We start from the raw sequence: 22,674 nt of genomic DNA on the forward strand, positions 1-22,674 counted from the left end.
TACAACTTGCAGACCTCAGATAGTATTGTAACATGTTTCAGAAAAATAGCACTTTTGTAGATAGTTGTGGAAGTTGGGTGTTTGGTTTATTTTTCAGATGATGGGAGGAAGCAGTAGCAGAATTCTTGCATGCATAATCAGCAGGAACTTTCCAGAAGCTCTTTATTCTAGCTATTTTCTTCTAAAGCTGTGTTTATTCTAAGACTTCGGCTGCGGCAGTTGAAATATGTGGCTGCAGTGTAGAACAAAACACACTGTATGTTTTGTTACTCTCCTTGTTCTGCTTTGACTTGTGCAAACAGTTTTAATCCAGAGGAAGAGATCATACAGTCTGTGACTGCGGTATCGTACAATACAGTTTAGGGTGCAAATTACCCTCCTACGGCACATCCTGACATTGAATAGCCTTGTCTTGAATAGACTGTAAGTAGAGTGTGTCCTTCTCTTTCACAAGCCCTTGGAGCAGGAAGCCACATGCCTTAGCTCTGCGGTGCTCAGGAGCCAGCACATCTGTGGGACGATGCACCTGCGTGTGGCTGGAGATGTTCAAATACTGTCTTCAGTGCAGATTTTGAACATTAAACACACAGCGCTGGTTGTAAACAGCCCCGCATGCTGCTGGGGATTCAGCACCAGAAAGGCCGTTTCCAGAAGCACAGAGCAACCTCTGCCGAGCTTGGCGGTGATGGACCCTTCCAGTCCAAGGCCAAACAGCTTGTTTTGGAGAGGTCGTGGAGCTACGGCACCGTTTATAGGGAGGTTCTCTGTTGCCTTGGTATCGTGCATGGAAAAAGGTATGGGCAACCAGAGGAGTGATCACGATTGCCTGCTGTTGTTGGCCGAGGCAAGCTGGAGAGGTTTATTCGGTGTCCCGTTGTTCCTCTCTGCTGTTGCTTCTCCCTCTCCCAGCCATCGCTGCTGGTGGCTCAGAGGTGGGCATTGCTCTTCAGCCATGGGTGAACGCAGAAGAGGGACTAAGAGCTTGGCTTCCTGCATCCTGACTCAAAAGTAGGCATATGTGCTTTTTTTTTTTGGTGAGTAGAAACAAATCAGTTTTGACGGAGCTTTTTTAGGGAGTTTTCTCAGGCACAGGATGAAATTTTGAGGTGGAAAAAATTCTCTCTTCCCCCCCCCCCCCATTGGGCCAGTGTGGTGAGGACCAACTGTATTTTTGGGTGCTTGGGATCCATGTGTCACTGTTGAGCGTGTTGGCTGTTGAGCAATGTGTGCAGTACGTACGTGTCTCCAGCACAGAAATGTGGTGGGGTGATATCCTTGCTCTGGACCCAGGCTGGAGCTGTTCCTGGGAAAGGAAGCATGAAGACAAATCCGGGGTGGAAAGCACCTCTTCTGTTCCGCGTGTTCTGTTCCGGCTGATGCTAAACCGGTATATTGGGTACTTTCGTAGTGTGTGTGTGTTAGCTCGCGCACCAGTGTTCACAGGCACATGTATGGTTTCTCTTCTGCATCGTGCTGTCCTAGCCGAAATCTGATAGCCATAGCCCTTGGACAGGGCAAGGCAAGGAGACCGTATATGTTTCCACAAAAGCTTAGCTAAGTGCATTTTTCTTATTGTGTTATGGGCCTGATTCTTGAGGCGGGTTAGATGCTCTCAGTTGTGGGTGCTCAGCATTTTTGCAAGTCACCCTGCTTAGAAGTTGGTGGTTACGTTTGTTTTAATGGGAAAAAGCATTTTTCCATTTGCTTCTCCATAAAGTGAAACCACTAAAGAGCCCTTGCTTAGTTTTCCACACACAGGCACACACTGATGGGAGCACGAGAGGGACTGCAGGTTTGAGAAGGCTTTAAGTGTGTGAAAACAAGGAGTCCTAATGAAAATGGTTTTGCAACTTAATTGTAGTGGGTGTGCCTTTGTTTGCGAAAAGAAATGAAAGTGCTGGAGGCCGAAGTGCTTTCTTTATCCTCTGAATAGTGACGATAGCGGTATAAACTTCCCTGGCCAGTTTTGCCAAGGTGCCCAAGATCTGCAAGTCCCTGCAAAGCTTTGGCACTCTGCTCGCTGCGACCCTTCCTATGGACTTTGAGTCTCGAGCCGTCCACCCTCGCATTGCTCTCCAGAAATGCCGTGTTTTGCACGGTGGACCTTTCTTGGGCTCCCGAGTGCCCTTCTTAAAAGGTGGCTCATTCACGTCCCGTTTGGGGGAGTCACCGTGTCTTTTCCAATGGTTTTGAGATTCATGACTTGCCCTCTGGATGGAGATGCGGACCTTCATGTAGCTGACGTTAAGCCTATTGAAGGCAAGGGGCTTGTTCCTCCTAGCATGCTGTCTTGAACCCCTTTGGAGTAGTCCGTGAACCCCTCTGGATCTGCTGCCCCAGGGGCCAAACTCAGTGCTGCCTTCTCCTTCAGCCTCCTCCGCTACCCAGCGCCCCATAGAAACGCAATCCATTTTAAATAGATGCTGTTTGCAGCATCTTGGACTTGCTCTGTGAGGATGAGAAATGTTAACATAAATTCTTTAAATAACATCTAGTAGTGTTGAATGCAAAGAATTATAAAACATTTTTATATTCTGAGACTCATTTGCATCTTCACATTAAAAACTGGTTTTCTTTTCAGGGAATGGTTGCAAGATCTGATTTGTTTTGAAATCAAAGCTAAATTTGTGTTCTTGCATTCCTCTTTGCCCTTCATTTGACAAATTTTTCTTGTTCTATAAATACAGAATTGTAAACAAGGGCTAATCCTTAGCAACAACCTGGAAAGTTAACATTTCTCTCCAGCTCCTATTATAATTAATTCAGACACTCTGAATATGATGTGATTTACGCATAGTATTCCTAAGGCCAGGAGCTACTAATATCTTGTTAGAGAACTGAGGAAAAGAAGACGCTTTTGTGTGCGCCATATAACATAATTGCACTGCATTTTCTCTCATAAGAAGATGTTTAAAGATGCTTTTTACTTTACATTTCAAAAATGGAAGGCTTCTGCTTTTGCATTTGGCTGAAATTGTCTTAAATGTGTTTTCCCTCCTGCAGCAGTCAACATTGTCAAAACATTTTGCAAAATACATTTTAATAATACGGGTTAAGACCGTCATTATATTAATTTAATTCTCGGTGTAGGTAAATTCGTAAGATGCTTCCACTTTGTCATAAAAGTTTTTCACAGTAAACATCATCTGTTTTCCCTGTGCAGAAAAGAGATAATATAGTCGATGAAAGGATAATTCCCTCGTGTTAAATCATTTAAATATAGCTTGAACAGTCTTTCTCTCATGGTCCATCCTTTTATTTTATTTAATTTTCATTTACTTCTGTTTTGTTTTGTTTATATTTGTTCAGGGAGTGTTTTTGTAGTGTTAATCTGTGTAAGCCACATAGAGTTGAAAACTGCAACTCCCCAAAGGCTGTGCTTAAAACATTATGGATGTGGCAAACCACAAATGCAAAAGTAAGTTTACATTAGATTTTCTTCATAAAATATTTTATTCAAGTTTTGTAATACCTTGGTATCGTGGTCAGCATTGCCATAAAAATTCTGTGTTATATGGAATGATACAATCTGTGAAGCATTTCCCATTATGTAGACACCATGTCTTTAAATTATAGCAATTTCTTAAGATTTTAAAGCAAAATGAGCTCTTAGAAGTGTGATTAATAGCAGGGAATGAGGCTAACACTGGGTCATCAGTGGCACTCCATTACAAAAAAGGTTGGACTAATAAAAGCATCCATCTATTTGACCAATAAAGCATTTGAATGATATGCTTATAGTTTTTATCATACTGTAGTTACTTTGTACTGAATAAACTGTGATTTTACATGCTGGAAAAGGAGCGTGGAACAGGCAGCGCGGCTGAGGTGAGAGCGGTTGTCTCGAGTAGGGAAATATCAGGACTTTTATGTGAAGCTTGATGTTTTCAGAAGCCTTCAGGTTGCGGTGTCTAAATTTTTGAAGCCGCTGTGAAATATCTAAATCCCCCATGACCCGTGCCTGCCTGCCCACAGTCGTTCGGTGAGGCTGGCCCTCGCTGTCCTGCAGGGAGGGGAGAAAGGAGGGTATTGTGTGTAATCATTAATTCAGAGTTAAGTCCCCGGCAGCCCCAGACATCAGAAATATTCTGCTGAAGCGCAGGAAATGGGGCAGCACTTCTGTTTTCCTGGTGTGCGGACGCCAACCCCGTCCTCGAGTCGCACCTTTCATCCTGCCCGCTATTATGCTGGCAACCCGGCGTCTTAAAAAATACGAGGTTGCCTGAACAATACCGCATTTGGGTTTTATTTAAATACCTGGCTTATTAGTAGGTTGTACTGATTTCGTGGGTTTGAAACTTTTTTTTTTTTCCCCCTACAATAAAAGGCTAAATATTTTCTGAAAAAGAAAACGGAGGTTCTTGGCCAGCCACGGATGTCCAGGATTGTGCTGGGAAGAAAAGTACCAAATATTCTAACACTTGTGAAAAAATGATGAGCGGGGAGGCTTCTGGCCACCGTGCTGTTTGCATGTGAAATGGTGAGGGAGGGGAGATTAGTGCCAGGGCCAGCTGCGACCTTGGATGCTTCATGTATTCAAAACTGGGATGACTTTCCTTGGTGTTTGGTGGAGGTGCTGGTGCTCAGCAGAAGGTGGCGGTGAGCCAGGTAGGGGCCACAATGCAGCTGGGAGGAAAAAAGGACCCGTGACATAGACCACAACTACATCCTCCGTCCCCGTCCAACTAGTACAACGCCTTAAAGGGCTTATTTTATGTAGGAGAGGGATGAAGAGACTTGTGGAGGTCACACGCAGGGATTGTGTCAGGGCAGGGAAGCAAACCACTCCCTGTACTTCAGATCTTTCCCGAAATCGATGTTCAGGATAGAGAAGTTACAGAAACCTCCCTGGAGGAGCGTTGCGATGGGCAACTTCTTGAGCGTTACGGGGATGAGAGACGGAAAAGGAAAGGCTTTCTGGAAGGTGGCAAACACAGGGGACTTGGGCGTCTGGAGCACCTTAAGGACTGATGTCACAGTGCCTCGGGGCCAAGAGATGGACATGGGATGGGGAGCAGGTGGTGTCTAGAGGTTTCAGTTGTGAGAAGATCTCAGAGGGGCTTCTGGCCCTGCTTGGGTTAACGAAAAGGAGCTGTGGAGATCTGCAGAGGTTGGAGAATGGTGATGGGAGGCAGAAGCACGAGGGTTGAGGGCGGGAGAGAGAGAAGGGGGAAGAGGGCTCAACCGTCCCTTGTGTGGCACCGCATGCAGAGGGCTGTGGGGCAGGGAGCTGGTGTGGGCATGGATGGATGTGCATAAAATCACACATGTACGTGGTCATGCCGGGCAGATTGTGTCGAAAGCCGTCATTGTGCTTGTTTGTTCTAGGGGAGAAATGAAAATTTTGCATCCCACCTTTTGCAGTTGCTGATTTTTTTTTAAAAAAAAACACGTCATGAGACCTTTCACATCAGTGGTTCGGCCGGTAAATCTTGTTTTGTAAAAACACTTTCAAGCATTCTCTACTCCTTTCTTTACCCTTGACGGGAGCAGATGCCCGGCTCTGTATTTTCCCCTGCTGCCTGTTGTCTTGAGGTTGCACAGCAAGACTGCAAAGGCTTTTTGTTTGTTGTTGTTGAAGGGGAGGAAAAAACCCTCGGTCCACAGAAGAGTTAACAGGATTTCACTTGATCTGCTCGTTTACGCAATGAGTAATGCGAGGTTGGTAACAGCAAATTGTTGTTTATAAGCAAACATGGCACTGTGTAAACAAGAAGGCCTGGTCCCCAACTGGTTTGATTTCATGGTGGTCAGCAGCTGATGTATGTAACGTACAACCTTTCTGCTTCTCGAAATGTCAGAAGAATGACTGTTTGTTTGTCTTGAGTTCTTCCCAGCTGTTTACTCTGTAATGCATTTGCCTCAACCTTGATTCCCTAAGAGTGGCCCCTTTCTCCTCCCTGCTCTGTTTACATTAGTCCTGCCCCGAGTGTCACCTATGAAATCTGTTGATTATTCCACCTGGTTAATGTTAAATTGCTCTTGCAAGATGATGTGTTTGTTCATAAACACAAATGCTGGGCCCCTTGTTTACTGTACCCATGGCAGCAATCAGTTATTAAACAAATATTGCTTTGTTTGCGGGCGTGAGCAGCAGTTTATCCTGCAAGGTCTGGAAAAAAAACCTTTAAATGCTGGGATTTTGATAAAGGAGAAAAAGGGGAGCTTGTCCCTGGAATGTGGCTGAAACTCACTTTGGTTTGCTTTGCTTATCTTTAACTTGGGTGAAGGGGCTAGAAAGATTAGCAAGTTGTTTGGTTTTTCCGAGAGATTTCCTTAGTGTAATGATATCTATCCAGTTGTTTGCTTTTTTCAGAAGGGAGAGAGCACTCCTGCAAGACGACTAGCGCAGCAGTAGGCGGCTGATGGCTAGAAAATCCTGCATGGAGCAAACAAGGAGTTAGAAGGTCTAGGACAAAGATATAGGGCTATGAACCAGGTAATCACCCCGAAAGTACAGCCTTGCGTTCTGTGTCAGTTGTTTGGTCGGGAGCTTTTTGGTTTCCCTCTTTTCTCACGTTGGATTTTAATTGAGGCATGTGCCCTCGATGGAGTTTGAAAAGGCAAAGCTTTCACTTGTATTGCTGAGGAGATCTGAGGAAAATCTGTTTTAGAAGCAGAGCCGTTTGAATGGAGAGAAAATACCAAATTTAAAAACGCGCTCTGTCGCTCCTCCTCCTGCGAGCGAGATGACAGAGCTGCTTTTCTTCTTTTTATAACTGGAATACTGCGTTTACATCTGCTAATTTCTGTATGCTGGCTGTTTGCTCTTTGGTTTCTCTGAGTCCTAATTAGAGAGCGCCATCCCGGCGGTTTTTGCTTTTGGGTTGTTTTGCAAATGAGCAAGAACAATTCACTCGCACCATCTTTGTTTTTCAGAATGATTGTTTGTTATTGTTTCTGAATGGGGCTTGGATTTCAAATGCCAGGCAGGACCTGTTAGCTAACAGTAAATTGCTCGGGCTTCGCACACAAAGGGAGTAAACCCTCTTAGAGTGACCTTGAGAAAGAAATGTCAACTCTTTTTGTGTGAAGGTGGTGTCTGTTCCTTTATACGTGAATTAATGTGTTAAAATATCTTGAATATACATTTATAAGAAGCCTTTGAAGGGTAAAATTAAATAATTGTCCTTTTCATCCCTTGCAAAAGCGAGCAACAAAATATGCACAAAAATGTGATATGAATGCTAGGAATACAATGATATTGTATGCGCTAGCTCGAACCAGTGGTCCAAAGATACTGTTCGTTTTGGCTACTTAGAGCTGTGTCGTGGCTGGAGGGGAAGCAGGAGGTACCTGAAGTGTGTAAGTGCACAAGCTGGTCGTTAATTGACTTGTGTTACTGCCCTGAATCAAACCTTCGCTGCGTTAAACTAAGTGAAAATAGCGAAGTGAAAATTGTATCGTGCAGGAACCTTGCGAAGTTGCACCTGGCTTTGAGGTGGTTTTTGACTTCTGGAGGCTGGTGGGGAGTTCAGCAACGCTTTAATGGAGATAGGCACGGAGGGTGGGAGTCTAATTCATCTACAGCCAGCGCTTGGGCTTGCAAGGTTTGATATCATCTTACTGAAGCCGTGCTGCTGCTGTCTAGCGTAAACTAACTGTATTTACTAAATGCAAGTTTGGCCTTCTACTTGGTTGAATAGTCTGCTGTTTTTCTGTGAGATAGACTGTGAGGGTTTATGTTGCAAGCTCCGAGAAGCATGCGTACAAACAAATAAGTCCTGGGCTGTGAGAACAGCTCGGCACTTTCTGTTCCTGTTTTACCCGAAACCGCGGGGAGCCCCGCACGCTGCTGCGCCCGGGCCGGGGTGTGCAGGTGGGTACCTCCCGAGGGACGCTGGCACCGCCGCGGCTCGTCAGCCGTTCTGCACCGCACCGCGCTGCCGTTACGCGTCCTGCCTTCTGGAGGAGTTTTTCCTCTGGTGCGGATGGTGCTCGCGTCCACCGTACAGTAGCTGTCGCAGAGTCGTAGAGTACAATGAAGTATGGTTTCTTGTTTGGTTTGGGATTTTTTTTTTTTTTGCCGCCCGCCGTTCCTTTCCTTCCAAATAAACGATGGTCCCGGTGATGGTAAAGATGATTTCTGTCAAGCTGGCGGCTGAAAGACAGCTCTCCCCAAGAGAGAGGAAGGAACCTCACTCTGCCGATGATGGTATGTAAATGATTGCATCATATTTGCCAGTCGCTTGGAAGCGGCCCAGCTCTAGAGCTTTTATGCAGCTATGGCACGAGCTTCGTACTGAATATGGATTTTAATAGCTGTCAAACTGAGAGCCATAGATTGAGGTAGAGCTGGCTTTGCAAAGGCGGCGCGTTTAGCCAAGGGGAGACTGCGAGTAACTTCTGTGTGGATGTTTAAAATGAAGGGAGGGTGCAAAAGGCTCTTTCGGGGAAAGTTGAGTTGTCCGTCGTCTTTGCCTGACACTTTGGTTCTTACCTCAAGGAGAGGAGTGAGACCTGTTATCTTCACAGCTTGCTGTGTTTTGGTGCACCAGCTTTTCATGGGGACCAGCTCCAGCTCTTTTGAGCAGGGCAAATGGCAACCTTTTAATGTCTGTTTCAATTAATTTTCCTTGGATTTGCTGGTTCTCTGTTCTTACTGTTTGCGGTCGGCAACACCCTCAGCAGAAGAGATTTCCTTAGGGGTAACTGCAGCGACTGATTCTCTAAGAAGTTTAAGTTGTTTGACCACGATTTCACAATAAGTCAGTGTGGCACAAATGGGATTAGGCTTCTGACTCTCCTTCCCTTCTCTTCGCCACAGCTGTCTTAAATTTCAGCTCCTGCAGAGCATCAGTCAGCCTTTCACTGAGCTGCCTCCAGATGATTTCAGGTTCCCGTGGCCCTAACGATACACACTGCTGCTGGAAAGAAGTAACCCGGACAGTGCAAGCCACGCTCGCAAACGGTGAAAGAGGTTGTGTCGTTGTATACAGTTAAATAAATAAAAAGTTGCAGCAGCCTGACGAGGAGGGGTAGGTGAAGCTGCTACTCAGCTACTCCTGCGACTCAGGAGACTTGAGGGTGGCAAGTGGACATAAACCCTGGTAGAGGTTCAGCCTGGTGAAAGTTCAGCTTCTCACTGGAGTGACTCCTGGGGAGGAGGAAGGCAACCCGCGTTGTCCTCCTGTTGGCCAAGGTGATGTGCTCAAGCACTTTTGAAAAGCATTGGCTTTTCACTCACCGAATTTGGTTACGGCTTCGTGTTTTCCTCCTCCTTGTTCCTTCTTTACCTTCCTCCCCTCCCCACAGCTCAGCATCACCAGGTAGCTCTTCCCCAGCATCGGGAGGGCAGGGAAGGGGAGCAGCCCCGTGTGAGCCGGGTGCCAGGGCCATGGTTCGGCTCACGGGGATGCTCCGAGAGTAGTGTGATTTGTTTCCTTTCCCCGGGGAGGCACGGCACATCACCTCCGCAATGCGCTCAGCCTCCGCCACCCCAAGGCTTGGGACGAGTCCGACCGAGAGGAGAGCACCAAGGCTGCGCCTGTGTCAGGAGGCAAAGCCGAGGATGCGCCGCGGATAGTCCCACTTCTTCTGAACCCTTTATTTCCTAAGCAGTAAATGAAATTTCAGATTTGAGATACGTCTAGACATATACAGTGCACGATAAAGTTGATAATACATTAATCATTTTTAACAACAGGTAATATGCATAATTTATGGTGTTACAGTGCTATCTTTTTTGATATTTATGATGGATAATGCTCAGTTTTTGCCCTCATATTACTGCTTTAAATTATACCACAAGAAAATTAATGAGAAAGTAGATTTATGGGTTTCATTTGTTTGTCAATTCGGAAATTAATTGGGTGTTAATTTTAGCCGTCCCTCATCAGACCAGGTCTTTAGTATGTGTGCATTACTTTGCATTCATTGAAGCCTACCTCCCATTTACTGTGGGTCACTAGCTTTGCATACATTAAAATAGCCCTCAGGCTCATTCTCTTGATTACTTTTTGAACTGCCATGCATTAGAAAATTTACGCCTTTCTGTTATAATTATGAAAATTCGCTATTGGAAGATGGTGCTTGCATAACAGCAAGTATACAGTCTTGCTCAGCGATGTAAGATCATATAGCAAATCCCAATGCGTTTTTGTTCTAATCCTAGAAAATAGCGCTCTCGACAATCTTTGTTGTGCGAGTTTCATCCTTTGAAATTTCAAGGATCCATTTTAATGCATTGAATTACCTCTTTAAGCTGAGGAAATATCAAAGGATTTCACCTCATTGCTGCCTCTTTGTTTCCTCTTCCCGCACGTACCGTTGCGTGTTCCTCCCTTGCCTTGCTCCAGGTTTGCCTCTCCTCCTCCAGCCACCGCTGGCAGACGTGACTCAGCATCGCTTTTCAGGACAGCGGAGCCTGACTCGCTCCGTGCCTTACTATTTCGGTTGATTCTTAAAGATCATCCTTAATTGCTCTTTGAATCCCCTTCTCCTTTCTCATACTCCTGCACAACTCAGCAACCACCAGTACTGTGTGGGCGAGTGGCCTTCAAAGGGGTAAGCATGAAGTTTTATCCAAAAAGTACCCTAATGTACTGACAGTTGATCTATAGTTAGTTAGTACATAATTATACCTAAAATACACCCTGTCAGCAGGATAAATGACGGCTACTGAAAACTCTAAAGGCATGACGGGTATTCACCCATCTGCAATGACGAGAGCTGAGGGGTTTGTAAGTTGAGAAAGGCTGGGGAGTTCAGCGTGATCTGATTTAGTTAAATCATGCCATATGTTGGGATGGCTCTTTCTAATAGTCGTGCTAACCACAAACACAGGCAGAGAGAAGTCATCTGGTCCACCTGGCTAGTTTGGACTCCCCTCCCCAGCGTTATTTCTGTACTTAGCGTGGTGGCAGCCCTCGAGCTGCTCATGTGAAGCTGGCTGATTCACAGTTAATTGTGACATGGTGTAATTTAGTAAATGAGCAGCTGAACATCTGTACGCCTTCCCCCACGGTAGATCAAAGCCTTACCTTACACAAGGCTTTGAATTTCCAGTAGTGAATCCTTTTTCTTTTACTGAACTCATGGATGGCAGGACAGTGCTGCTGGCCGCCTCACCGACCTAGGGACGGGGTGTCACCTGGAGGAGATGGGCGTTCCAGCATCGGCTGGAGACCGTCAAAGCATGTTCCTGGAAAAATTCAGAAGTAATGGTGGGATGTGGAGCCCGAGGCGCTTTTCCCTGCAGGGCACTTGCTCCAGAGATACCAGGACTAAAAGGGACCACCTGTGAGCTGGGCAGTGGTCTCCTGGGAGAGCCGTGGTGGTCCTCGTTACTGCTAACAGGCAGCACCAGGCTGCTTCTGCATTGCTTTTGTACCTGTGCTTGCGGGTAAGAAGCAGCTTTGCTCAGGCTTTGTGTATTGCCTTGCTGGTTGTGTTCTGGACTGCATTTTGTTTCAAGAGGTAAAATCCTGCCTTTGCAGTGTTGCGTTGTCATGAAATGCTTCCAAACACCATTTGGGGTATGGTTGTTTTTTTTTTAAATTATCTAGAGAAGTGCTCTAAAGTTAGTCCTGAGCTTGCTTTGGGGAACTGCTTGCAACAAATAGGTAAAATGTTTAAATATAAACCATGCCTGTATGGATAGTATGCCTGCTGGAGAACTTAAGACTACATCTTGTCATTTGATCACTTACTTAAAACTGATTTTACCATTATCTCTTCTGTCTATAAAAGTAGAAATACATTTTCTAAATCTGTGTTGTGTTTAATTTACATGTCCTTTCATGGCTGGGCCAAGTTCTTTAAGGGCATTTATTCTGCTTCATATAAATAATTGATCAGCTAAGTTAATTTACTTCTGCCTGACTTGGTCAACCTTAATTAACTGCCCTGGAATAAAGACTGGACTTTTTGTTAGCTTAAAATCTTTCACAAAGGTGACAAAGAAGGGATGTATTATGACAATATTTTTGCTCTAGCACTGTTCCCAGGGGATAGAAATGTTGTATCATCTTTATGTGCATATATATTGGTAAACACCTCCAAGTACTAATAGCTGAAGTAAAATCATCAGCTTTGAAGTAACTTTGAAACATGGCAGGCTACATTCTGAACGTGTAGTCCAGGCTGAGTCTGGAAGCATATTAAAACACGTATTTTTTATGCCTAGAAGACCCCAGGGGTAGTTTTTTTGTGTAGTCCAGGCTGAGTCTGGAAGCACATATTTTTAAGGCCTAGAAGACCCCAGGGGTAGTTTTTTGAAGGTGATGAGATGCTTAAAGATGTAGATTGGTGCTTATTCAGGAGTCTTAAAAATGTCTCACCAGATGCCTCCGTGTATGGTGAGGCATCTAAATACATCTGAATATCAGTCCCATAGTCTTTCAGACTTGCAGTAGGTCCTTATTCTGACGGGCACTTCAGTCAGTAAATTCTCCGTCATGCTGACATTAAACAATGCTGCTTGGTCTTTAGAAACTATACTACTAGAAGAATGGCAGAAATTGCACACTTCAATGCCCACCTCCTGCCTACTAATCTCCATGCTTAACCTTGCTCGTCTAAATAGTCCACTGGAGCTGAGACGTGTATCTCCGCAGCATCTGGTCTTTGTGATGTTACAGACTTTTTTTTTTTAGAATGGATTAGCCCAGAACATTTTCAAAATTAGGATTCCTTCAGGTTCTGCCTTTTTACTTCAAAACACTGATGCAGGACTCCTCAGAAAGATCATTTTGATTCAGCCAAAGTTCACATCCGACTTCTGTTTTTTTCAGTTTTGACTATGCCCTTAAGAACTTAGCTCTCCCCTACTTCTGTGCAAGTCATCTGGAAGATGATTAGCTGTTGTCCTTCTGTTGACAGAGTTCCTTGCTTTGATTCCACTCCACTGAAATTTTACTCCATTAGCTTGAACGTAACATATTCACCAAGGAGATGGGGCAAACTGTATTGCTTTGGCTTTCTATTTGACTGTGCATCAAAGCTAGAAGAGGTTTTGTGCAGGTTGAGATGGGAATCTTGAGAAACTGATCACCGTTGTGAGATTTTTAAACCAGGCTGACATTAAGTCATATGAGAACAGTTCTTCTATTACGTGCTCCTTGATTTCAGGATAAAATTTTACCAGTTGTTGTTCATACTACAGCTTAGCTTTGGTCCCTTCATAGGGGAAAAACGTCTTGTGTCACCCTTAATAATCTTAGGAGTCATTCTCTGTCCCTCCTAACATGAAATATCGTAGAATTTTTATTAAAAAAAAAGATACTTCTACTGGTAAGAACCCGCCTGTAAAAATATATTTTCCTTTGCAGAATTGATAAGAGAGTCATTCTGATTTTCAGAATGCATGAGATGGACGTGTTCTTTTGCTGTCAAATTTAAGTCAGAACATGGTATCTTGTATGTCATGGAATCTTTTGTGGAGTACTCTGTTTCCTGTAATAAATCATTGCGCATAACAGCTTCTTCAGCACTATTTTGATTACTTGGGGTTGTATTCAGACCAGAATCACAGTTTGTTGTACTAGACCTAAAGCTTCAGTTCGGTTCCCACAGAACCTAATCATGTTGCATAAAGTCAACCTGGCTTTGCTTTTTTCTTTCACCATTTTGAATGACAGACTTCACTAATAGGCTTCTGTAAGGCCCGCTGCTCTGTGCTGAGGAGAGACAATTATCTCAGCCATCCTCAGTGTACTATCACCTCGGCTCATTTAGGTGCGCTCAAAAAGACAAATAATAATCATTCTTGCAGAAAGCTCTCACAGGTTGATTTTCATGACATGACGCTTGATGATCAAACCAAACTGTGATTATTTATGTCAACTCACATTTGACTACGGTGAAGAAATAAACAGTTTTATCTTTTCTCCCTTGAAAATCCTGTTTTCTCTTGCAGGTATTTTAGCAAAGTGGATTTGTTTTGTATTGGTGTCCAGTTGAAGGTATATTGAAGTTGACTGCCCGTGAATGGGTGTTTTTAAAACAAAATTTTCTCAAAAGATGTTCACTTCTGCTTTTAAAATAATTTTTTGAAAGCCCAAACATCACAATTTTCTTTTTACTCTTTTGACGTTCTCTTTGCAAACTCTGTTTCCAGCTCCATTGCCTTGATAGCTGCTACCAATTCTGCTGGGTACGTTACGTGGGGTGGACACAGGCAGTGGTGGTTCTGGGGCCAGCCCTGTGCAGCTCAGGTGGCAACAGGCTGGGGTACTTTGAAAGGTGAAATGGAGCATGAAATTTGTTGTAGAGAAGGTTCTCAAGAACTATGATCTTTTTCTGACCAAATACTATAAATAATCCATCTTTTTCTCAGTCCTATAGGTTGGAAAAATTGTAGCAATTTCTACTGTTGTTTCTTTCCAGGAGCAGTTTGCAATCCTAGAGACAATAAATAATTTCTTGACCAGTTTGGTTGTGAATTATTTTCTGTGTCCTGGAGATATTTCGCTCAGAAGGGCAAGCCAACAAATTGTGATCAGGCAGTGATAGATCTGCTCCTCAGTGGTGCACGTTCTTCTTGCTGCTGTCAGAGGCATCTCGGAGCTTTGGTCGGTGCTTTTTCTGACCCTCCTTAGCAGTTTATCCAGGTTCTCACATCCAGTCAATTTGTTGTGTCAGAAGTATTGGAGAATGAAACATACTTCTTCAGTACTTGCGCACGTTGGTTTTAGCATCTCTTTTCACCGTGTTACCTGCTGGAGGCAACTTCCACCAGTTCTTTAGTATGTCCTTCCTCCGTTGGGTGTGGTCTATGTGGTGGTGATGTGCCATCCACCATTTGCCATTGAGCGTCACAACAAAGACATGAGTCTCTGGGTTTAACCTGCTAAGTCAATCTTATGTGGTGGTCATCCTTGTCCAGATCTTCTGCTGAGGTAAATTAATGTAATGCTCTATATTCTCCAGTTGAGGCTTGACCCTGAATTTGGATGGAAGCAGAAAACCATTACATAGATCAGTTCCTTCTTTTTGATTTCTCTCTGGTTAGTAGAGGTGTGTCCTCTTTAGTAGTGTAGCATAGAAAAATTACGTGGTATACATTTGAGTAAATTATGAGCTGTCTGGAGAATGAGCTGTCTCTTCTTGCGAAGCAACCTGTGCCACGCAGTCGCTGCCCGCTGTGTAATCCATCCTTGCGCGGTATGTGTAAACACTTATTTAGACCTTATCATGCTTATGGGCTTCCCTTATAGTGCCAAAAATGAAAAGCACACCATGATCAGTCTGTGTTAGAAGCAGGATCATGTTAAAACCCACAAGCATTTGCGAGTGGCATTGGGAAAGCTATAGGTTAGTTTAGATCTCTGGAGCTTTTAGAAGGGAGTTGACAGGAGCTTTATAATGAGCCCCCAAGCCCTTTTGTCCCCTTGCATAATTCGAAGATCTCAGAAAACAGACTGAAAGAAGTTTCCATAGACCAGCTGAAATTTATTTAAATGTAATCAGAACACTTGAATCTGTCCTAGCACTGTCCATGTGCTTGGTCGGCCCTCAGCCTGAATAGATCCCGTCACGATTGGAGCAGGGTCTGGCTAATGAGTGGTTCACCCGCCTCGGACGTGAATCAGTGAGGAGTGCTAATGCCGGAGCGTGGTGGTGACAAAGTCCTCGTTAGTTGGCTGCTTCTCAGTTGTGACATTTTGATTCTCAGCTGTATGGATCATCGTTATGAACATCTGAAGCTACCAAATGAATGAGAAGTCTGGTATTGGTGTGTTGGGCTGGAGTGCATCTCCATGCTTGGGGTCTGATGCTAAGTGTCACCAAGGGCCAGCAGACACTCGGGACACTTTGGTGGCCAAGGGCTGTGAATTATGCACCTGTGGAGTTCCCAGGGAAAGTGTTTTCCCCGGGTACTTTTCTGTTGAAATGCATCGCTTTCACTCTTTCTGATTGGTATTTTCCCTTATATGTTGGAAGGGAGAGAATTCTTCTTCTTCCTTTGGATTCGGGGTAGTTACTGAATTCAAACTAGTTCTCCCTTAAACATAAAGCATCTTATTTTCAAGGTGAACTACCCTGCACGGAGGTATTTGGCTCACGTGTGCAGGTGGTGAGTTAGCACGGTGTAGGCAATGTGCTTGGAGCACGCACCTTTGCTTACCGTACCCCGTGTTCCCCCGGGGGAACGTGAGAGGAGGAGCACGAAGGGAGGGGAGGGATGGGCTGGCGGAAGCAGAGCAGGTTAATAACATTTAAATCCCGTAACTTGGGGCCTAGCAGGTAGAAGTACCTATAAAACAACTCATCAAAAGATCTCGAAGGTAGCGGTTTGCAGCTAAAAACTGACGTACATGCTTTGTTTGGGAGGGTCTGGTAGTGTACAAGCGCTGCCAGTTGGTTCCCAGTCCTGTGTGAATCTCAGGAGCTCTGGGGTAAGCAAGTGGGCACTTGTCCTCATCCTTATCCTCATCCTCATCCTTGTCATGGGTCCCACAACCCGCACTCAGTGACGGACATCCACCACGAGTTCCAGTTGGTTCCCAGTCCTATGTGAATCTCAGGAGCTCTTGGGTAAGCAAGCGGGCACTCTTCCTTGTCCTCATCCTCATCCTTGTCGTGGGTCCCACGACCCACACTCAGTGACGGACATCCACCACGAGTCGAGCGCCATGCGGGCTGGCTGTGGCTACTAAGATGATGTTTAGCCAAATAACACAGGAGGCTCTTCACTGTAATGCCATAGCACATCCAAAGTCAGACCAAATCCATAGCCCAGAAACTTCCCCAAAAGACTAATTTATTGAGCAGTCGAAACAGTTTGCCCCAAACAAAAACCGATGGTGTCCAGCCCGTCCCAGACTCAGCCTAAACGCTTCAGAGTAATAAAAGGTGCTAATTTGGCAATCTCATGGTGGGAATGGAAACTGAAAAAGTGAATGCTCTGCTTCACCTAACTGCCCCTACGTACCATATATCAAGTTTTTGATATTGTCCATCATCTGTTGCAAAGAATGACTCATCCATTTCAAAGGAAAGCATCCAGATGTAACGGGAGAAATTTAATTATGGATTCTGTGTGTGCGTTCAAAAATATTTTTTTTTCTCTAAGGGAAAAAAGATGTTGAGCAAATAATACTATATTTAGAACAGAACTAACTTACTAAAATTATAGCTGTACCAACAGATAAATAAACATAAACTAGTAGCATGAACCATTAATGAAAGATAAATCGTATGAAGGGAAATGACAAATGTTTACAGTTTTGGCAGGATTTAAACCAGGGCATGTCTCCTTATATACAGCAACTGTTTTAACAGCTGCTTTTTTTTTTTTTTTTCCTTCTCCCCCCCCCACTCCCCTCCCCTCCTCTAAATTATTTCAGGTTTTTGAGTCATGATGCAAGAATCTGGGACTGAGACAAAAAGTAACGGTTCAGCCATTCAGAATGGAGCGAGCAGTGGCAACCATTTACTAGAGTGCAGCCTGCGGGAAGTGAGATCAAACGGCGAGACACCTTCAGTTGAAATTGGGGCTGCAGATTTAGCACATCTTCAGCAACAGCAGGTATTGTAAGACGTATTACAAGTTTCCTACTTACAGAAAAAGCGTGAAGCATTTAAACCCCCACCCTCCCAAACCCTTTGTGTTTGCCAGTCAGAGGATGCTTTTAGGACTTGCCTACGACACTCTGTACATTTTTTTTGTCCATTGGGGATTGCAATCGTTAATGTAAAGGGAAACGTCGGACTTCTCTTCCAGGGCTCTTTTTTTTTTTTTTTTAATCATTCCCTGGAAATACCCAAAGATCAGGGCTTGCTTCCGTTGCCTGAATGTGTTGGGTCTGGTGGCAGCGCTTGGGTGAACCGCTGTATACAAATAACTGGTTTCCAAAATATGTCACTGGGTGGAAAATACACTAACGTTAAGTTTTGTTTTTGCAACAAATTTTAATATAACCTAGCAACCTCTATCAACAGAATGTTTTCTATTAGCGAGAACGGCTGCGGAGGTATCTGCTGCAGCAAAACATCAGAATAAACAAATAAACACATCCCGTGTCAGTACTCCTCAATTCAGAAGAATCGGAACCAAATTGTGTGTTTTGCCTTTGTATTTTAATTAGTGTATTTTCTGGGAAGTGACCAAGTTCACCAGTGAAAATTATCCGCGTAATACGTTTTGTCTTTTTCTTCTCCCTGATAAAATTTTGAAACCCTCCGAGGAAATTTTACACCAAAGTGCCGGGCACGTATCATTACCGTGTTTGGGAACAAAGGCTGCAGCAGAGCCGTGGTGAATACGCTTACGCCTAACCTGCACTTTCTCTAATGCAATAAGCATTCCTAAAACCTTTTAAATAAGCGATTGGCAGCTGGTTAAGACTCCCCTAAGTGTACAGAGATCTTTTTAGCGGGTTGTTGTGGAGAAGAAAAAACCTGCCCTCAAAAACAAAGCAAAGCGAAGACTTGCAGAGGAGCAGGGAACCCCGTGTGCCAACCTAAGACGGAAAGCTGCCATAATTAAACAAGTCAGAAAAATGGATGATACTAAATGCGTAGACTTCAGTTGTTTCAATCATTTTCATCCTCCAGGTTTTTACTTGAAGTGAGAATACCATCAGTGAGAAAATCACAGCCATGCTGAATTCATTACTGCAGTAGTCACACAAAACCACGGATAAAATTTCAATAACTGCAGGCCACAGTTGAGTAAACAGTTGCACTGAAACTTAATTCCTGTTGACTTTTCCCTCATTCTTCGCCAGGGGCACATTCTGATTCGTAGTGCAAAGACAACAGGGGTTACAGCTTTGATTAATATAGGACAGTGGAAGAGGAGTGGAACAGTAAAATATGTTCAACACAAAGGTCTCATCTTAAAAAGGCTTCATATCAAAATGAGTTAATTACGCTGCGTTTTCCATAGGAGCACTATGGAATTTTCCAACGCCGCTTTGTGCAGAGGGAAACGAGGAGGTGTGTGGGGGGGTGTCATGCAAACACGCACACACGCGTGCACGCGGTAGACCAGAGTTGCTCTCACCTCCGCTCCTGCCACCAGTTACTAACCTTCGCTGCTGGCACCTTGTGCCAAGGCTTCTTCTCCGTCGCCATCCAGAGGGCTCTTGCCGCCTTAGATAACGTCGTCATCTCCCCTGTAATGGGTTGTGTCATTCAACAGCCGCCCATTCGGTCAATTAAGGAGTGGCACCAAGTTATTGCTACGTGGGACCTTCATTCCCCCCCAAAACGGTGCCCGGCACGGCTCCAAGTGCTGCCAGCCCCCCGGGGCGCGGGGCTGGGGGCAGGACTGCCGGGCACAGCATTGCTTCCACACAGCTCACATTTTAGTTTATAGTTTATTTATCCTCTGCCGGTACAATAAACGTGGTCGGGGAGCTTGCTTTTCCCCAAGTTCTTAAAAGACCTTTATGTTCTGTGTTTGAATTCTGCTGTTAATTGGTTTTGATGACTAACTTCTCCATGGAGTTTATCTTTTAAAAGACAAGTTGATCGCAAAGTTTAAAACAGTTGTTTAAAAAAAAAAAAAAAAAAAAAAAGGACCTGATAACAACAAAAGGGTAATCAGAGCTAGCATAAAAATATCAATCTTTGTGTTTGAAAATATTTTTAAATGCTGAAAAGAAGAAAAACCCGTTGTTTTCAGACAGCTAATGCAAGCATTTACAGATACACATAAAACATGGAGCATAATGTTTAGATGTTTCTCCGTATACAACATATGCTCTCAGGTCACTTAACAGAATGCGTTCTACAAAACGCTTCGTCAATACAAATGAATGAGTTCTGAATTAAACAGCTATTTCTTAAGAGCATTTCATTCAAATCTTTTCTTTTTGCCACCTGGCACTTGTTTTGTCTTAAAAAAAAATAGCAGCGGGTAGTTTGAGCTTTGCTGTTGTGGGTAGTTGTGTATCGCTGTGATGAGCGTGGCTGAGCAGTGAAACCTGGACATACAACGGCTCGTGTAAAGCATCTGTGCTGAATTTTGGTTCACGTTTTTTGTGAAATTTATGAATTTATAAGGACTACTGGCTTAGTTAGTGTGGAGAGGAAAACAGAAATGCTTTGAGTTTTTTAGGATGTTTTAATGGGTTTTTACCATATTTTACCATGGAAAAATACGGAGGGCCGCAGGTGTTCATATGTTTGAAGGAACAGTGTATGGTGTGAGCACTCTTGTAGTAAGTGCAAGGAGGACTTGTAGGACAAGTTTTACACTTCCTGTGTCATCTTAGGGTGATTCTGCCATACAAGGAGACAAAGAGTGATGTGATGCTAAATTTTTTTAGCGTTAGCAATCTTGTAAAATGTACTGTCAAGCTGGGAGTAGCAACAAAAGGAGGGCTGAGAATCTCCATCCTTTAATGGATGTGGGTGGAAACATGGTGACAAAGGATGAGGAAAAGGCTGATGCCTTCTTTGCCTCAGTCTTCAATAGCAAGACCAGTTGTTCTCCAGGTTCCCAGTCCCCTGAGCTGGAAGACAGAATGAAGCCCCCATAATCCAAGGGGAAATGGTTACTGACCTGCTACAGCGCTCAGACACACACAAGTCTATGGGCCTGGATGAGATCCAGCCAAGGGTACTGAGGGAGCTGGTGGACGTGCTCAGTGAGCCACTTTCCATCATTTATCAGCAGTCCTGGCTAACTGGGGAGGTCCCAGTTGACTGGAGGTTAGCAAATGTGACGCCCATCCACAAGAAGGGCCAAAAGGAGGATCCTGGGAACTCCAGGCCTGTCGGTCTGACCTCGGTGCTGGGGAAGGTTATGGAGCAGATCATCTTGAGTGCCATCACGTGGCATGTATAGGACAAGCAGGCAATTGGGTCCAGTCAGCATGGGTTTATGAAAAGCAGGTCCTGCTTGACTAACCTGATCTCCTTGTATGACAAGGTGACCTGGTCAGTGGGTGATTCCCCCTGGAGAAACTGGCTGCTCATGGCTTGGATGGGCGCACTCTTCGCTGGGTAAAAAACTGGCTGGCTGGCTGTGCCCAGAGAGTGGTGGTGAATGGAGTTAAATCCAGTTGGTGGCCGGTCACAAGTGATGTTCCCCAAGGCTCAGTCCTAGTGCCTGTTCTCTTTGTCAGTGATCTGAATGAGGGGATTGAGTGCACCCTCACTAAGTTTGCAGATGAGACCAAGCTGGGCAGGAGTGTAGGAGTGCTTGAGGGTAGGATGGCTCTGCAGAGGGATCTGGACAGGCTGGACCGATGGGCCGAGGCCAATGGTATGAGACGGAACAAGGCCAAGTGCCGGGTCCTGCACTTGGGTCACACCAACCCCACGCAGCGCTACAGGCTTGGGGCAGAGTGGCTGGAAAGCTGCCCGGCAGAAAAGGACCTGGGGGTGTTGGTTGACAGCCGGCTAAATATGAGCCGGCAGTGTGCCCAGGTGGCCAAGAATGCCAACAGCATCCTGACCTGTATCAGGAATAGTGTGGCCAGCAGGGCTAGAGAAGTGATTGTCCCCCTGTACTCGGCACAGATGAGGCTGCATCTGGAATACTGTGTCCAGTTTTGGGCCCCTCACTACCAGAAAGACATTGAGGTGCTGGAGGGTGTCCAGAGAAGGGCAACGAAGCTGGTGAGGGGTCTGGAGCCCACGTCTTATGAGGAGTGGCTGAGGGACCTGGGGGTGTTCAGCCTGGAGAAAAGGAGGCTGAGGGGGGACCTTCTCGCTCTCTACAACTACCTGAAAGGAGGGTGTAGCGAGGTGGGGGTCAGTCTCTTCTCCCAAGTAACAAGCGATAGGACACGAGGAAACAGCCTCAAGTTGTGCCAGGGGAGGTTTAGGATGGATATTAGGAAAAATTTCTTCCCCTGAAAGGGTTGTCAAGCATTGGAACAGGCTGCCCAGGGAAGTGGTTGAGTTGCCAGCCCTGGAGGGATTTAAAAGACGTGTAGATATAGTGCTGTGGGACGTGGTTTAGTGGTAACTTGGCAGTGGTAGGTTGATGGTTGGGCTTGGTGATCTTAAAGGTCTTTTCCAACCTAAACGATTCAATGATTCTAAATGCAGGGATGAGTGGATGAGTTCTGCTATGTATAATAAAACAAAATAGCTCCAACTGATGTTTGAGTTTGTAATCGTGAAGTAAGAAAGCCAAAGCAATAGAAGTGACTCTTCAGGGGCAGTATGTCTGTGGAGGAATTGGTTAAAAATGGAGGTATATATAGGAGAAGTCACCCACAGAACCAGACTGAAAGGGAAGGAAAACCCTTTCCCATAATATTTTGGCACGTTTGGTGAGAGAGGTGCCTTCCCACTGTTGCTGGTGTTGGGCATCTTATGGGAATGACTGTCAGGATGAGGTGGAATGGGCAGGGTTTTGGTGACCTGCCTATAAAATCTGGAGCAGGTGTGAATGTTTCCTGGGTCACTGGAGTTCCTTAAAGAGGCCAGAAGCAATCATTTGGCATGGGGTCAGGCAGTGGAGCTCAGGAGCTTGCGCCCAGTATGCCCTCAGAGGCAGAACCAAGGGATGGGGCAGAAAACCTGGTAATGGGGCACAAGACAGAGTCCGGCAATGTCTGTTGGCTCTGATGCATCACGGAATACATCTGGGAGGTGCAAAATGGGTGTTGGAGTGACCCACAAGCTGAAAGTCAGGCTGGGTGAGGGAAGTGGACAAAAAGTATGTAATGATGGGGTGACTCTTGCCTACCAAGGAGTAATAAATAAATACTCATGGGGACAAACTGCCTTTTAATGTGTGTGATCACAGCTTTAGTTGCTTCA

At 44.9% G+C, this 22,674-nt stretch overlaps 1 protein-coding gene across 7 annotated transcripts in view; it reads left to right on the forward strand.

Annotated features, from left to right (window-relative positions):
* Window positions 1–22,674, forward strand: part of FOXP1 (forkhead box P1) — a 339,864-nt gene that overhangs the window by 141,077 nt on the left and 176,113 nt on the right. For 6 of the 7 annotated variants that reach the window (XM_009883575.1, XM_009883571.1, XM_009883576.1 and 3 more), the window contains exon 1: window positions 17,303–17,473. In XM_009883575.1, coding sequence (XP_009881877.1) covers window positions 17,303–17,473 — 171 coding nt within the window. Of the gene's footprint in view, window positions 1–17,291; window positions 17,474–22,674 lie in introns of those variants that run through there. The other variant, XM_009883574.1, reaches the window with a different exon arrangement.

The sequence above is a fragment of the Charadrius vociferus genome, unplaced genomic scaffold (assembly GCF_000708025.1).
Source record: "Charadrius vociferus isolate BGI_N301 unplaced genomic scaffold, ASM70802v2 scaffold324, whole genome shotgun sequence".
Taxonomy (NCBI): Eukaryota; Metazoa; Chordata; class Aves; order Charadriiformes; family Charadriidae; genus Charadrius; species Charadrius vociferus.